Source organism: Perca fluviatilis, chromosome 24, assembly GCF_010015445.1.
Source record: "Perca fluviatilis chromosome 24, GENO_Pfluv_1.0, whole genome shotgun sequence".
NCBI lineage: Eukaryota > Metazoa > Chordata > Actinopteri > Perciformes > Percidae > Perca > Perca fluviatilis.
The window spans coordinates 952,064-970,340 of NC_053135.1; the positions used below are offsets into that span (position 1 = coordinate 952,064).

The window sequence follows — 18,277 nt, forward strand, 5'->3', positions numbered from 1 at the left end:
TTGTTGTTTATTTTGATTTATATGGAGGACTTAGTTTTGATGAATGGTTGGAAGAGGATGAGAAGTGAATCATTGGATGAAACAAAATTTTTTTACACTCTGGAGTTAACTGTTACTGGAATAGTTTGGCTTTCATCAGCTGTTTGGATCACATCAGCTGTTTGGATCACATCAGCTGTTTGGATCAACAGATATTAAAACATGCTGAGAAGGGATTTCATATACTGTATCACCAAAAGTCCAGACTCAACATATAAACACAATTCTTATATGTTTTCTTATATGATATTTCTCTAAACTTTAAGCTTTATTAAATTTAAAACCGCCCTTCTCATGTCAGGATCTAAAATTTAACAATTCAGAAATCTTTGAATGTTTCCAATTTTTTAAAACCTTATGTGAATTTGAATAATGGATGTCCTTATAATTTTAACATGTTTTTAAAAGGGATTTTATATTCTCTATCACCAAAAGTCCAGACTTAACATATAAACACAATAGTTATCTGTCTTCGTCATTACCAACAAAGCTTTGTAAATGTGATTTATTCATAATTAAATACTCTGATGTCTGATGAGTTAAAATACTTTTACTTTTCCTTTCTGTTATCTCTCCAGACTGAGTAACTGTAACCTGTCAGAGAGAAGCTGTGCAGCGCTGTCCTCAGTTCTCAGTTCCCAGTCCTCTAGTATGAGAGAGCTGGACCTGAGTAACAACAACCTGCAGGATTCAGGAGTGAAGTTGATCTCTGTTGGACTGAAAAGTCGACACTGCACATTGGAGACTCTCAGGTCAGGATTCATTAACCCTTTCAACTGATGACCATTTCAACTCTGATTAACTTTAGTTGATAAACAGCTAACGTGTAGCTTTGTGTCTGCTGATACAATAAACTACAGCAGTAGTTTATAGCATCAGTACTTTCCATGAGAATTTTTAATAATTTGCTTTTGTTGTTGAATAATTAAATACCACAGATGATTTTAAAGATGTATTCTAAAACTAGACCAAAATGTACCCGGACAGCAAACAAACCTAAAACAAAAACATGGCTCTACCTGTTGACAGAGGGTTCCTGTGTGTTGTCCGTGTGTTTTCAGTCTGTCAGGATGTCTGATCTCAGAGGAAGGCTGTTCTTCTCTAGTCTCAGCTCTGAGCTCAAACCCCTCCCATCTGAGAGAGCTGAACCTGAGCTACAATCATCCAGGAGATGCAGGAGTGAAGCTACTGTCAGCGGGACTCAAGCATCCTCTCTGGAGACTGGACACTCTCAGGTACAACCACTGATGAACAAAAAGGAGATATTTGTGTAGGAAGTTTTAAAGGAGAACATCTCCAGGAACTAGAATGATAACTCTTTTGTTAATAATTCATGTAATTTGGACACATCTTTATATGTTAAAAGAACTGTCCCTGGTTTTAAGAAACATCCTGTTTTTCCCCTCTTTCCCGGGATCAAATCAATTTCAACTCGACAGAAAGGTCCATGATAGGTTTAGCCTAGGTTAGCACAAAGCATTGTGCTTTCTACGAGAAGAATGTGTGGATGAAGCATTAATCTACTGTTATCGGCAGACATAAAATCCTGACTTAGAGCTCCTCTACCTGGAAAGTGTCCTGAGATAACTTCTGTTATGATTGGACACTTTAAAGGAAATTAAACTGAATTAAATATTTTAATTGATTGGAAGCCCAAATATGAATATAAAATGAGTAAATTCCAACCCTACATTTGATCAGAATGAAGCTGTGTGTGTGAGAGTGATGTAATGCCCCCACCCCCACCCTCCTCCTCCTTTCAGGGTGGATCCTGCTGGAGTCAGATGGTTGACACCAGGTCTGAGGAAGTGTAAGTGTGTTTTTAATTTCATTCATCAAACTGTGACATCACTCATTCAACCCTCTGATGTCATCATCAAAGTGCTGATTGGTTAGTAACTGCAGCTGTGTTGTGTCTCGTTCTCTCCGTCAGATTCCTGTGAACTCACAGTCGACACAAACACAGTGAACAGAAACCTCAAACTGTCTGACGACAACAGGAAGTTGACATATGTGTTAGATAATCAGCCATATCCTGATCATCCAGAGAGGTTTGACTCCAGGCATCAGCTGCTGTGCAGAGATGGTCTGACTGGTCGCTGTTACTGGGAGGTTGAGAGGAGAGGAAGGGTTGATGTAGCCGTGAGTTACAGAGGAATCAGGAGGAGAGGAAACAGTGATGACTGTGTGTTAGGAGGTAATGATCAGTCCTGGAGTCTGAGGTGCTCTGATAATGGTTATTCTGTCAGTCACAATAACAGAGGAACATCCATCGCCTCCTCCTCTGACTCTGATAGAGTAGCAGTGTTTGTGGACGTTCCTGCTGGCTCTCTGTCCTTCTACTCAGTCTCCTCTGACTCACTGATCCACCTCCATACCTTCAACACCACATTCACTCAGCCTGTTTATCCTGGGTTTGGGTTCTGGTTCTGGTATGGTTCCTCAGTGTCTCTGTGTCCTGTGTAGGATGGAGAGTCTCCTCCTGTTTCTCACTGCTGATCAGTTGAGTCTGTACAGGATCACACTTACAAATATTTCAGGTTATTGTTATAAACTAACGATTCAGGGAGGTAGAGGACCCAAAATGCAGGGATCAGGCAGGCAGGCGAAAGGTTGAATTTGAGGATTTATTGAACAAAAAGGCAGGGTGCAAACCAACAAAGGAATCCAAAAACACAAGAAAAACAGGCAAGCAGGCAAAAGGCAAAGTCCAAAAATAGAAAACCAAAACTCACAGGGGAAAAATCACAGGATTAGCACTGTTATGTTGCTCGCCTCGCCAGCCTCGTGGTGCATTCAAAGTTATTGTAAAATACCCTTTTCCCATCCAGTGGTTGTTTTCGCCATTTTGTGCTTCTTCTTTTTTAGATCAAATATTAATTGTTTTATATTTATATATATATATATATATATATATATATATATATATATATATATATATATATATATATATATTTTCTATATTCAGGACCTTTTAAAAGTATTGTATGATGTTGATCAGAGCATTAAAATGAGAAAAAATAATGGGACAAAAAGAAATCAAGGGACATTTAGAATAGATAAAAATGTGCGATTAATTAAGAGTTAACTACGGCTTTAATGTGATTAATCGCTATTAAATATTTTAATCGTTTGACAGCACTACTTATTATATTATTGTTAGCTTATACCTATACTTATTTACCTGGCCATCGGTCCCTTTCTCTGTGTCGGACTTAATTTAATTTGAATCCGACCTGTGACAATTTCCTGCATGTCTTCCCCCCTCTCTCCCCTTTCTCGCCTAGCTTTCCTGTCAAAAATTTAAAGGCGGTGTCACTGCCCGATGCGAGTCGAGTGCAGATGTGAGTCGCGCATGCTCAGATTTAAACGGTTTACGGCATAACACGTCACTTTTCTCTTTCATTACAATAACACAAGATGGAAATAATTTCTAAAACGTTTTGAATTGCTAACTCTTAGCTAGCTAGCAGTAGCTACTTGATTGCTAACGTTACCTCAAAACGCCGTTAACATCTTAGCTAGCAGTCATTTCAAAAACGTTGGGCACTAGTTTTAGCTATCTAGGATTGTTTCATTGCCATCGTTAGCTCAAAACCATAGACAGTATATTGTAGGCTAGCTACTTGTCGCAAAGTGATGCATGCGCAACCCACATCTGCACTCGACTCACATCGGGTAGTGACAGCGGAAAAGCCCAACATTTTTTTAAATGGCTAGTTTGTTCAAGACACCCCCGTCTGTCGCTTTCACGTCACCTTTTGGTATCGCCTCAGCTCGCTTGGAACCTCGACTTAGGCGGTCCTGATGCAGCCCCTGAACTTTACTGTCTATGCCCCTGAAGGAAGACACAGGTACAGAAATACTGCAAATAGAGACGAAAAAACGTTATAACATTTCGTCTGGTCTCGTTTTGGACAATGAAAATGAAGAGATATTTTAGCATAGCTTTTATTTTGTAAACCACATCTAGTCTCGTTTTTATTCGTCAACAATATTGCATTATACATTTAGTTATAGTCATCGTCACATGACCAGCATTTACGTTGCGTCTCATTTTCGTTACGTGATAAAGTTTTGTTGACATCTGTGTGTGTGTGTGTGTGTCTCTCTGTGTGTCTGACAGTTTCTGTTGTTCCTGTGTGTGTGTGTGTGTGTGTGTGTGTGTCTGTGTGTCTCTCTCTGTGTCTGACAGTGTCTGTTGTTCCTGTGTGTGTGTGTGTTGTTTCGTGCGCGTGTGTGTGTGTGTGTGTGTGTGTGTGTCTGAGTACTGCAAATAGAGATGAAATAACGTTATAACATTTTGTCTGGTCTTGTTTTGGTCAATGAAACTTTTAGCATAGTTTTTATTTTGTAAACCACATCTAGTCTCATTTTTATTCATCAACAATATTGCATTATATATTTAGTTGTAGTCATCGTCACATGACCAGCATTTACGTTGCGTTTCATCTCATTTTCATCACATGATAAAGGCTCGTTGACGACCATATTTTGTCATGATTTTCGTTGACGAAAACAACACCACTTCCAGTCCTTTAAAGATGAAAACTGTGATCATGAAATTGTAGAAATGCCGTTAACTTGTGTCATGTTTTGTTTTGAATTCTGTCTCTTTTCACAATAAAAGCATAAAGTTCCTGTCATTTGTTTATGGTCTTTCTGTTTAACTTTTAAAGTCAGTGAACTCCAGGATGGGGGCGTGGATACATCGAGTACTTTCTACTTGTTTGCTGTTCAGGATCTTTTTCTAATTATTTTAGTGTTACGTTTAACAACATCCAAACCATAGACTGTATATATGAATATAATAGTAATATTTACAGTCTATGATCCAAAAACTTTCTTAAAGGAGAACTCTGGCCGATTTTTACCTTAATCTTGATCGCTAGAAGTCTGAGTACTGACGATATAAAAAAAAAAAAAGACCAATATCGGTGCTAGCAAACTGGAGTTGCTGCAGCTAATGGCCAGAGCTCCCAGTTAGCTAAAATGTAGGGCTGCTTCCTCTTAGTGGATTAGTCGACTAATCGGTTGCTTTGGTCTTAGTCAACTTAGATCTCTTTACTCCATTAGTCATGTTTGATGCTTTTTTCATGCTGAATGACTTATTTCCAAGAAACTTACGAGCACATCTCTGGTAAAGACAAGAATTAAAGTGGTGCTTTTTGCATGACTCTTTGCGGAGAAACTCAGATTCACAGATCTGTCGATTAAATCAACTAATCGATTAGTCGATACAATTGAATTGAATGTTAGTTGACTAAGAATTTCTTCAATCGAGCACAGCCCTACTAAAATGTCAGTTGTGGGGGGTATATTTTAAAGAGTGCCTTTGTGCTTCTTAGCAGACAAAAAATGCAATTAAAATATCTGTGCAACATGACCAGGGCTCTTACGTGACAACAAGATGTGTTTTCAAATTCATATTGTACTGTCACCTAACTTGTCTTGATACTGCCGATAGCTAGCTCGGCCAGACTTCCATGTCATCCACACTGTGCAGTGGAGGTCTTTGTGGTAGTGTACTTAGCCGGGCTAACAGTCCCGACAGGCATCCTCGCCTCTGCTTTTTTGCTAACAACAATCCACGAAGCTGTGTGTGTGTGTGTCTCTGTGTCTGTGTCTCTGTGTGTGTCTGTGTGTGTCTCTGTCTCTGTGTGTGTGTGTGTGTGTGTGTCCTGACAGTGTCTGTTGTTTCTGTGTGTCCCCAGTAGGGGGTGTAGTGTCTGTGTGTGTCTGTGTGTCTGTGTCTGGTGTCTGTCTGTATGTGTGTGTGTGTGTGTGTGTGTGTGTCCAGTAGGGGGCGCCAGTGTCTTGTGTATTTTTGTGTGTGGGTGTGTGTGTGTGGGTGTGTTTCCTAACAGTGTCTGTTGTTTCTGTTTGTCCCCAATAGGGGGGCGTAGTGTTAGTGTGTGTTTGTCCTGTGTGTGTGTGTGTGTGTGTGTGTGTATATATGTAGGGGGCGTAGTGTCAGTGTCCTGACTAGGGTTGGGTATCGTTTGGTTTTTTTTCGGTTCCGGTGCTAAATCGATACTTTTAAAACGGTTCCGGTGCCTAAACGGTGCCTGAATCGGTACTTTTCAATAAAGTAAAAAAAAAAAATAAGGGTAGTAAACAACAGTCAGTGACTTGTTTATTGCTAAGGACATGGTCAAAATTAAAGATTTAATAATAATGTAATAACTATAACAATGACAATAAGTTATTTCACCAGTAAATTGCTGTTGAACCCCAGATGGGGAAAAGGGGTATTTTACAATTACTGTGAATGCAACGAGGCTACCTGTTTTAAGTGAATGCACCGTCTGTGTTGTTTACGACCGAAACGGCAGCGCGCAAGTGAACGCACCATCTGTGTTGTTTAATTCGACAACTGCAGCTGCAAGTGAACGTCACCGTCTTGTTGTTTCATTCCACCATATAAACATAGTACTACTAGTACTACTAGTACTACTACTGTATATCTATGAATCGCATAACGGCTGCTGTTGGCGCTGCAGAGCAGACTGTTACATCCCGGCTGTTGAAGTCCTCCACAGTGAAATACAATCACACGTTACACTGTTTAACGTTAGCTGTCAGCATTTTACCGGTGTTTAATCCAGCTGCTAGCTAAAGGTAGGCTAACGTTACATGCTGTCAGGTGTAGTGTAAAGTCAAGCACCGAAATGAGGCACCGAAATTTTCGTTCTTATTCGGTCTCGTTACTACCGTTTACGTCGGCACCGGTTCCCTATTGGCACCGAGTTTCGGTACCCAACCCTAGTCCTGACAGTGTCTGAAGTTCCTGTGTGTCCCCACTAGGGGACGTAGTAGTGTGTGTGTGTGTGTCTGACAGTGTCTATTGTTCCTGTGTGTGTGTGTGTGTGTGTGTGTGTGTGTGTGTGTGTGTGTGTGTGTGTGTGTGTGTGTGTGTGTGTCAGTCAATGTCTGTGTGTGTGTGTGTATGTATGTGTGTGTGTGTGTGTGTGTGTGTGTGTCTCTGTGTCTGTCTGACAGTGTCTGTTGTTCCTGTGTGTCCCCAGTAGGGGGCGTAGTGTCTCTGTGTGTGTGTGTGTGTGTGTGTGTTTGTGTGTGTGTCTCTCTGTGTATGTATATATATATATGTGTGTGTGTGTCTGAGTGTGTGTCAGTAGGGGCGTGGTGTGTTGTGTGTTGTGTGTGTGCGAAGTGTCTGAGTGGAGTGTGTGTGTGTGTGTGTGTGTGTGTGTGTGTGTGTGTGTGTGTGTGTGTGTTTTTGTCTCTGTCTCTGTGTGTGTGTGTGTGTCCTGACAGTGTCTGTAGTTCTTTAACTATCTGGTTCTGGAGGGAGTGTGTGTGTCCGGTGGCTGACAGGAGTCACAACACTTCAAACAGCTGATCAGATGGCGAGCTGCCGGGGAGGACAGCGCCCCTTCTGTCCCATAAGTTAGCGCTTTTAATCAGCTGATTATTATCGTTTGTTCTGTTGGATCAGCGCCTTACTAAACGCTACAAGCAGCAGACCGCCATGGAGAGGTACTCTGCATCAGCGCCTTACTAAACACTACAAGCAGCAGACCGCCATGGAGAGGTACTCTGCATCAGCACCTTACTAAACGCTACAAGCAGCAGACCGCCACGGAGAGGTACTCTCGCATCAGCGCTCTTTACTAAACGCTACAAGCAGCAGACCGCCACGGAGAGGTACTCGCACCAGCCTCTTTACTAAACGCTACAAGCAGCAGACCGCCACGGAGAGGTACTTCTGCATCAGCGCCTTTACTAAACGCACAAGCAGCCGACCGCCATGGAGAGGTACTCTGCATCAGCGCCTTACTAAACGTCACGCGCAGCCGACTGCCATGGAGAGGTACCTGCATCAGCGCCCTTACTAAACACTACAAGCAGCAGACCACCATGGAGAGGTACTCTGCATCAGCGCCTTACTAAACACTACAAGCAGCAGACCACCATGGAGAGGTACTCTGCATCAGCACCTTACTAAACGCTCAAGCAGCAGACCGCCACGGAGAGGTACTCTGCATCAGCGCCTTACTAAACGCTACAAGCAGCAGACCGCCACGGAGAGGTACTCTGCATCAGCGCCTTACTAAACGCTACAAGCAGCAGACCGCCACGGAGAGGTACTCTGCATCAGCGCTTTACTAAACGCTAAGCAAGGCACACCGCCATGGAGAGGTACTCTGCATCAGCGCCTTTACTAAACACTACAAGCAGCAGACCACCATGGAGAGGTACTCTGCATCAGCTTTTACTAAACACTACAAGCAGCCGACTGCCATGGAGAGGTACTCTGCATCAGCGCCTTACTAAACGCTACAAGCAGCCGACTGCCATGGAGAGGTAGTCTCTGCATCAGCGCCTTACTAAACGCTACAAGCAGCAGACCGCCATGGAGAGGTACTCTGCATCAGCGCTTTACTAAACGCCACAAGCAGCAGACCACCATGGAGAGGTACTCTATCCCAGCCTTTACTAAACGCTACAAGCAGCAGACCGCCATGGAGAGGTACTCTGCATCAGCGCCTTATACGACGCTACAAGCAGCAGACCGCCATGGAGAGGTACTCTGCATCAGCCTTACTAAACACTACAAGCAGCCGACCGCCATGGAGAGGTACTCTGCATCAGCGCCTTACTAAACGCTACAAGCAGCAGACCGCCATGGAGAGGTACTCTGCATCAGCGCCTTACTAAACGCTACAAAGAAATAACGGAGGCAGACGTGCTGAGCGCTGTCCAGAAGCCAGGTTACCAACCTAGCACTAAACCTGCAGAAAATAGTTCCTTCTCAGGTTTCTTATATTTAGCTAACACTTTGCACTCTTTTATGACACTTTATTAAGCATTTCTTACTTATTCTTTAATTTTGCACCTTAATGTTAAGAGATAATTGTTAAGTGTTCATTGTGATTTTAGACCTGTTTACATTTTAATTATTTGAGTGCTTCCATGGTTGTGTTGACATTTCTGCTTTTATAACTGAGGGGATTATAATCAGAGCAGGGTTAAGTTTAAAATAAAAATGTTTAAATTTAATATATTTTTCTCCCGGTCCTTATTTTAAATAGGTCATAAAAATATCAATAATTATCGATATCGACCGATATGAAAAACGTATATCGTGATACAGTTTTCAACCATATCGCCCAGCCCTAGTTCTACATGATTATTTCCTCCTCCTCCTCCTCCTCCTCCTGATGAAGCTGTAACAGGTTTGTTTTGCTGTCAGAGACAAAGGTTTCAGTCGACACGCGCGATAAGATATCTTGAGCGTCCCAGAGGTCTTCCAGGACCAGCTGCAGCATGAGAAACCCTCCAATCAGAGCAGTCAAGTCTGTAAGTCTTTAACTTTTTCCTTTTCATATTGTGTTGAGTTCAGGGATGCCCCTTTGGCTCCCAGCCCTCAATGTGCTGTCTGTAATGTGGAGTTCTCTGCTGAGGTTTTCTCTGTTGAAGTCCAGAGAACAGCAAGCAGAGAGAGTGTTGTACTTGTTATTGTCCTCCATGTATCTGACAGCGTCTTACTCTGCACATTCACAGTTTACACACAAAGTATGAATTAGCAGTAAAACATGATGTAATGTTCCAGAGAATCAGCTCTCTCACTGCTACTTCTACATCAAGTAAATTTAGTAACAGAGCAGGACGTTGAACAGAGTATTTTCACCATGTAGTATTAATACTTTGGAGTACTTCTTCCACTGCATCACTGCATTTGTTTTAACGATAAAGTTTGTTTTAACGATAAAGTTTGTTTTAACGATAAAGTTTGTTCATTTTAAACATTTTAAACATGTTGGAACTCGACATGTGGAATGTTTCTCGTGTTGCATTCAAGGGACAAAGGAAGAACAAACACACACTGACAACAACAACCGCAGTTACACAGAGAGAAGAAACAAAGCTCTTATTGTGAAAATCTGCTTCCTGACAGGTGGAGCTTTGACGCATCTGATAAAACAATTCACCTGAGATCACCTGAGATTCTCTGTCAACTCTTCTGACCTTTTGAAGGAACTGTAAGTTGCTGTTTGATACTTTAACAACACATTAGTATTTCGGCTCTTCAGGGTGTGTTTCTGGCTCTGCAATGTTGTATGTACAAACACTGCTACAACACACACAAATTCACCTTTTGGGAATTTAGCTTATTCACCGTAACCCCCAGAGTAAGACAAGTCGATACATACCCTTCTCATCTCCGTGCGTGCTGTAACGCTGTCTGACGGCTCCAGCATTAGTTATTACCAGCCTACTGCTCTTAATTGTGACAGCAAGCAAATAACCAAGTTCCTTATTTACATTTTGTCAATATAATCACAGCGCGTAGAAAATCCGTCTTCTAACAGTAAACAAACCGGGAACTATATTCTCAGGCAGGCTTGCTGCGAGCATATCACTCCGCCCAAGTACTATATTCTTCCGCCTGAGAATATAGTTCCCGGTTTGTTTACAGTTAGAAGACGGCTGTGTCTCATGTTACGTTGTTTTTTTGTACACGCTGTGACTCTACCAATCACAACATGTAAATAGGAACATGTTGGCGTTATTTTGTCACTTATTCGGAGCAGTAGGCTAGTTGGAACCAGTTACCTGCAGGATCTGTGCTGGCCTGTGCCGCTGGAGCCGTCAGACAGCATTACAGCACGCACAGAGATGAGAAGGGTATGTATCGACTTGTCTAACTCTGGGGGTTACGGTGAATAAGCTAAATTCCCAATAAGTCGGTGTGTTCCTTTAATGTACAAAACAAATTGTATAGAACTACTTCCATGTCCCTGTTCTGCAGGTATTCCAGGCAAAGTCTCCCGGCTAATCCTGCCTTGTCCAGGCCGAAGTTGGAGAAACAGCTAGCTAGCTCATGTAGTCCTTACCTAGCTACTGAGCCAGCCTGGTCTCACTGAATTCCGTAAAATGGGCACGGACTGGTAACAGCTCATTCCGTGGTGGTGGTACAGAATGTGTGAAAATTTCGTGTGGCCACCACGGAAAACAACGCCAATGTAAAGTCAATGAGAAGATGACGTGGCACGGTAGTGAGTAGTATGTAAGGCCGTAATTCCACGTAAGGAGGTTGGTTGGGGTGGTGGATGGGTAAAACACAGGACTTTCACTCAGGAGAGCTGAGTTCGCGTCCCGCGTGTGGCGTTTGTCAGTTGTTGTGTTTTTATTTTTTTTAAGCGTGTCCCGCGTGTGGCACGGAACCGTAAGCCCACCCACCGTTTTTTTTTCGGCGATCCGCGTGTCACGTAAGCCCGTATTTCGTTTTCGGCGATCCGTGTTCATTACACGGAATTCTTCCGTGGGCCCATCACGGAATTTGGCGATCCGTTGGCGATCCGTTGGCATCCTTGCGATCCGTTGGCGATCCGTTGGCGATCCGTCGGCGATCCGTCGGCGATCCGTTGGCGATCCGTTGGCGATCCGTGTTCATTTAACGGAATTATTCCGTGACATTTCAACGGATTTTGTTGCAATTCCGTGAAACTGCCACGGATTTTGAGTTAAGGGTCCGTGCCCATTGTACTGTGAGATCAGGTTGACTGAGCAGTTACAGAAGTTGAGAGGTCTCACTCTGTAGCTGAAGGAGAGACATTTTAACATTCTTTCAAACTGACCTTTGTCGATCTGAAATGAAGACAGATTCAGCAACTGCACGGCCTATTTCTCTCTTGAAATGTTTTCAGAAACACGTTTCGGTGAACTATCTCAGTACGATACGAGATCGGATTCTGAACGAAGATCAGTCACACTGGCTTCACTGCCGACGGTCGACTGTCGGGTTGGTGTGTCAGGGGCTTTAGTCCTGGAGTCTTTATAATGTTCCCGTTCTCTCAGAAAGACAGTGTATGATAAAACAGGATGAGCAGAGAACAGAAATCATTCAGTGAAGAGCTTCAGACTTTATTTTCTGCTTGATAGCTTCTAGTTTATCCAGCAGCTTCTGTTTATGGAGTCTAAAAACTGAATTTACTGGAACTTTCCTGCACATGATCTGGGAGTGTGAACAGGTGCATGAGTTCTGGAATAAAACAACATCAGAATCAATAATATCTGATGTGATAGGATGTCGAATTCCTACTGACGCGATTGTTTTGTTAATTAATGATGACTCTAAATTACACCTGCTTGGGTACAGACGTGTATAAAGTACTAGAGACCCATACTGGAGTAAAAGTACAAGTGCTCTATCAAAAAAGTGACTTGAGTAGAAGCTGAAGTGCTCTTTAAGCACAACACTTAAGTAGAAGTAATAAAGTATTCAAAATTTTTTGTACTTGAGTATTGCAAGTAGTTTATTTTAAAATGTACTACCCAAGTAAGTACAAGTATTGTTATTTAGTTATTAAAGAAAGCAGTCAAAAGTTTGAATATCATATTAATTATATCAAATGTTTAGCCAAGGCTGTAGCCAAAGTTAAATGTTAAATATTTTAACAAATATTAAATATAATATATATAAAAAATAACAAATATTAACAAATACTGAAATAAAATTTACAATTATCACACTGTGGAAGTAAAATGAAAATCCTCTCCAGCACAGTAACAATTAAAGCCCCAAAAACGTATCACACACTAGCTAGTAACATGTGTGATGTACAGGAAAGTTATTAAGCTAGCAACATCCAGATAAACTAGCAGCTTCACATTGCAGGGTCAAACGGTTAATATGCAGGACTCACTGCAGACTGACACAACTCAGGAATAGATTACTCTGCTGCAACAATAGCTAAATAGAAAGAGTACAAACTCTCTGACTTCTGAACGGGCGACTGTAATTTCGATCTTGGTGATTTCTTATGTAAATTACGTAATTAAAAAACGTAACTAACGTACACACACCCACACTGTAACCTAAACAGTCTCCGTAGTGTGAGGAAATCATTATGCAGCACATAAAAAATGTATTGGAGTAAAAGTATTAAACTCATCAAAAATATGTGCTCAAGTAAAATTGGAAGTAGGAGAAAAAAAATAATACTCCAGTAGAGTACAGCTACAGCCTTTTAGTGCTTAAGTAGAGTAGTGAAGTAGTTCTACTTCATTACTATACAGCTCTGGTTGGAAGACAAAAGAAAAGTTTGGCTAGCCGGCTCAACTGCGACCAAGAAAATGATAGCTCAGCCCTGGCTCCCCTCCCACATACGCTGTATTTAAAACAGTGGTTGGCATATTTTCTGGACATACAGTAGTTATGCTTGAGCAAGGATTAACAAAGCCAAGTCATCGACTATAGACCTATGGCAAAGTACAGCAGCACAAATATCAGGCTTGGTGACAAAAACGGGAGGAGAGTGACTTGGCAAGGTGGGATTTCTGTTTTTTTGTTGTAGTTTTTTCCTTGGGACCGCAGAGGGTGGGGGGTGGGAGAATGTTGTTGTTCTTGTTCAGTTTGTATTTCTCTGTTCTGTATGTTTGCATTAAAAAAACAATAAAAAGTTGATCTATAAATAAATAAAAAGTGAATTTACCTCTCTGGTGGTCTTCCCCTCTTTCTATCAGGACCAATCAGAGACCTGATCCTGCTGAACCTGAACCCAGCTGTGTGTCCATGATGAGTGACCGGTCCATGAAGCCATCACAAAAACAAGTCGACCTGAAAGGGCGATTTAGAATGGAGAAAAGTGAGACGGAGCGAATGGAAAGGGAGGAGAGGAGAATTGAAATGGAGATGAGGGGACTGGAAATGGAGAAGAGGAGACTGGAAATGAAGATGAGGAGACTGGAAATGGAGAGGAGAAGATTGAGGTGAGTTGTTGTGAAACCTCCAGCAAACAGGAAGTAGTGTTGTCTCATTGGGTGGTTGGTCATCTTGTAGAGAGTCTCTGTGTTTCCAGTCGTCCTGCTGAACTCTTGAGGTTACATATACACTACTACATTTGCACTTACTTATACAAAAACATTCTCGGTCTACTCAAGAGTTTTAGCTCCAGTAGCAGAAGGTGGTAGTTTTGTTTTTAGTTGCAGAAGAGGCTACAGAGGAAGAGCAGCCAGCAATGTCGAAAAATAAGATGAGAGAGATATAGAAATGAAGTTGCCTTGCCCTACAACCTCCAGCCTGTCAGTCAGTCACCAGGGCACAGAGAACACTGTGGTGTCTGTCTCAGAAATGTAACGGCATTGCCGTGACTCACCGTGACTTTATCAACGTGTAACCTCAATGAGAAATATCATCACGTTTTAATATTGACCCACAAGATCTGGTCAGACCTCTAATAAACAACCGGTTAGCTTCAAATCAAACTGGACCGGACCGGCTCAACTCTAGTTACCTCGTCTATCATTAACCAGAGATCTTTACCATGATGACAGAAGGGAGATACTGCTTGTATCTCCTAACCCCCGCTCTACTTCCTCCTGATTTAGTTTATTTATAAATGACTACGTTTACAATCTGTCAATTTTCGGGTTATGGTCGGGTTAAGGTCACTATTCGAGTTTCTGAAACATTCGGAATAACCTGTTTACATGTGTGGGCAGAGAGAGTTACTCCTGTATACGTGGAATTTGTAATCAAATGGCGATATCCCGATATGTAAACGGCGACGCACGGTTAGCGTCTGGACGTAGCCTACGGACAACCTTAAGACGCAATAACTTTTCGGACACCTTCTTATAAATCTCACTATCTCGGTACTTTCTGTCGTCAACAAAAGACATTATATTCATGGTTTTCACCACACTAATAAAGAAACTGGTTTCCTCCTTGCTCCCAAAAAGTGTGGTGCTGTGCTGCGTCTCGCCACGTTTACATCTACTTCTTGTTTACTTCCGGTATACTGCGCGCAGGTTTTCTGCATTGACATATATATAACTATATTATTATAGTATATAATTATTATTATAACTATGTTTTCTGGCGCAACAAGAAGTTCCTCTACTCAAAAGACCAAGATTCCTTGCGAATAGAACATGCGCAGAACACAAATCAGTGTTCCTTGTGATGGGATATGCCGATACGCGTTTACATGACCAAAATTTCGGGCTAGAAAAGGGGTAACCCAGGTAGCATATTCGGGTTTTTGCCGGTGTTTACATGGCCGTGCGCGACCGGGTTATTGCTAATATTCCGGTTTTGAACGGGTTATTGGCTGCATGTAAACGTAGTCATTGTTGAGATTAATTAATTCTCATAATTAAGTTTTGGACCTATAGGAGGACAGAAGGATTACATTTTACACATTTCTCTCTCTGGTGGTCTTCCTCTCTTTCTAATAGGACCTTCAAAGGACCTGAACCTGAACCCAGCTGGCACAGTGGCCTGTATGGGTAAGTCAGCTTCAGTTACTTTATAACGTCAGCAACATTACAAAACATTTGAAAGAACAAGGGCTGCCCCGATTGATCAACCTCCGATCATTATCGGCCGATATTTACTAAAAACGTGTGATCAACTGCTCGGCATTAATGTCTTCTAGCCGCCGAAAAATTACTACACACATGGTGAGAGCAACAACCACACGCCTGTGCCTAATTGGCTGTTCATGTGTAGTGAAGTCCTCCAGCGGCCGACTCCCACCTAACTTATTGGCCAGGAGCTGCGTGTGGTTGCTCAGGCGCACGCACGGTACTTCAAACAAAACTATAGTTGAAGAGTCATCACCAGGGTTGCCAGGTCTGTGGTTTTCCCGTGAGATTGGGCTACGTTTAACCAGGGTGTCTGCGGGGTGGTGCTTCCTCTCTTTCTAACAGGGCATCCATGGCACCTGGAGCTGGACTTGAACCTGAACCTGAACGCAGGTATGTGTCTATGAAGAGTGACGATGGGTCAATTGCCCCATTGCTATATTTCAGAGTAGATACAAAGTAAGAGTAAGTCAGCTTAAATTACTTTATAACGTCAGCAACATTACAAAACATTTGAAAGAACAAGGGGTGCCCCGATTGATCAACCTCCGATCATTATCGGCCGATATTTACTAAAAACGTGATCAAGTGCTCGGCATTAATGTATTCTAGTCGCCGAAAAATTACTACACACACACAGAGAGCAACAACCACACACCTGTGCCTAATTGAGAGAGTGACGGTGACTACAGAGAGAGCGAGCTAGCCTGAGCAGAGGAGAGTTTTAAGTTTAGTAGCCAAGATATCAAGTGAATATACAGCACATGGATGTAAAATAAGATCGGTACAGCAGAGTTTGCAGTTGTGCACTCTATAAGCTGTAGCAGGAAAAGTTAACAATACCTGTTTTTGGTGCGTTTGTGACATTGAACGTGAGGCCCCGGAAGAAAAAGACAAGGGCATACTCGTACTTGCTATGGGAAATTAGTCTATCATTAGCAGATTTTCCCGTTTAAAACCCTGCATATATGTGCACGTTTTTGGCTTCTGTTTCTGAAGATTAAAAAGTAAATTTCTCTCTCTGGTGGTCTTCCTCTCTTTCTAATAGGACCTTCAAAGAACCTGAACCTGTCAGTTGGAGTGACCGGTTCACGTACCCACCCATATCTTTCAGTGGATCTGGACAGATGGAGTAAGTAAGCTTTAGTTACTTTATAATGTCAGCAACATTACAAAACATTTGAAAGAACAAGCGGTGCCCCGATTGATCAACCACCGATCATTATCAGCCGATATTTACTAAAAACGTGTGATCAAGTGCTAAGCATTAATGCCGAAAAATTACTACACACGCCGAGAGCAACAACGACATGCCTGTGCCTAATTGGCTGTTCATGTGTAGTGAAGTCCTCCAGCGGCCGACTCGCACCCACCTTATTGGCCAAGAGCTGCACGTGGTTGCTCAGGCGCACGCACGCTACTTCAAACTAAACGATAGTTGAAGAGTCGTCACCAGGGTTGCCAGGTCTGTGGTTTTCCCGCAGGATTGGGCTACTGTTAAACAGGGTGTCTGCGGGGTGTTAAAAAGTCTTACATTTCAGAATCTAAATTTAAGACCTTAAAAAGACTTTAATTTGCTGAAGTATTGTGTTCTAAGTCTTACAACATTTTAAACAGGTCTTCATTTTCCTACGTCCATGTAATGCTGCCTCTAATGCTCATTGAAACCTTCTAGCAGCATGAAAGTCTCTCTTGTAAACTTTAAGATGAGTTCTTTTATGGTGAATGAAAGGCTTGATCCCACCAAGTAGCTCATCCAATCAAATCAAAGCATTTACGTCAATGGTGCTGCCAGTTCTGCCTTCGTTTACCTTTTTCTTCTTCTTCTAGTCCGTAGAAAGAGCAAAGTCGGTAGCCTTTCCTCATTAACACCACATCTGTTCAGGAGAAGACTGCAGCTAGTGTCGCGACCACCATGCGCGAGTATAAACAGTTACGGCGCTCCCATGACGTCACATTTGCGTGCAACAGGTCGTCTGCGGCTAATATAACGCACGTTTAACATTTACTCACAGCGATCTTGCCTTTATATTATAATGTGGTAAACTCTTTCTGCGTGAAGTTTTGAAGAGAGAGACAGAGAAGCTTGCGCTTACAGGCTTTCAGGTACCGAAATTTGGCACTAATTGATTTCATGTGAATTGAACCTTCGCTAAGCCATGCCTGAAAACCGCCACAGGCCAATCGTGGCTCAGCAACCGTAACTAGGCGTGAAGCGTTGTGCAGATGGATTGTGCAAATCTGATACCTGGTATCCTAAAAGTTTGGACGGGGTGGTGGAAGTTTTTCCCTTCCCAAAACCTAAAACCCAAGCGAAGAAATGCCAGGCGTGGATCAAGCAGTGTGGGAGGCCCCCATTCACAACTAAATGTTGACAACATAAACACCTAGCTAGCTATGTTTGCTCCTAGACAAGAACATGCTAATGTTAGCTAGCTAGCTAACTCAGCACTGCATTGCTTGGAAACAATGACGGTTCTTTGTTCATAATGCATATAATGTATTTGAATGTAAAATAAGATGATTAAAGACAAGATGGAGGCTCACTGACATACTTTAAAATATATTTCAGGAGGGTGGGGATGGGAGAGGGTTTTTGTTCTTGTTAAATTGTATTTGTCTGTTCAGTGTGTTAAAAATTTAAAAACAATAAAAAATTGATCTAAAAAATATATATATTTCAGCATTTTGTTAATCGCTAAAAGCGGGAGAATGTTATCATTGCAAAGTGTTAAGGCTAAGGAGGACAAAAGGATTACATTTTACAAATTTGTCTCTCTATTGGTCTTCCTCTCTTTCTGACAGGATGCAAAGGGTTATGAGTCAAACGAGGGCGAGGCCCATGTTAATGAGCTCATCACCATCTTTCAGAAGACATTTGGGTTCGAAGCAAGAGTAA

At 42.1% G+C, this 18,277-nt stretch overlaps 1 protein-coding gene across 1 annotated transcript in view; it reads left to right on the forward strand.

The window, feature by feature from the left end:
• Positions 1-18,277, forward strand: part of LOC120554772 (NACHT, LRR and PYD domains-containing protein 3-like) — a 36,839-nt gene that overhangs the window by 15,170 nt on the left and 3,392 nt on the right. Inside the window, exons 9-19 of the mRNA XM_039793801.1 lie at positions 618-791; positions 1,101-1,274; positions 1,803-1,849; positions 1,973-2,477; positions 13,534-13,779; positions 15,250-15,300; positions 15,450-15,598; positions 15,724-15,771; positions 16,427-16,510; positions 17,441-17,484; positions 18,184-18,273. Coding sequence (XP_039649735.1) covers positions 618-791; positions 1,101-1,274; positions 1,803-1,849; positions 1,973-2,477; positions 13,534-13,779; positions 15,250-15,300; positions 15,450-15,598; positions 15,724-15,771; positions 16,427-16,510; positions 17,441-17,484; positions 18,184-18,273 — 1,612 coding nt within the window. The remainder of the gene's footprint in view (positions 1-617; positions 792-1,100; positions 1,275-1,802; positions 1,850-1,972; positions 2,478-13,533; positions 13,780-15,249; positions 15,301-15,449; positions 15,599-15,723; positions 15,772-16,426; positions 16,511-17,440; positions 17,485-18,183; positions 18,274-18,277) is intronic.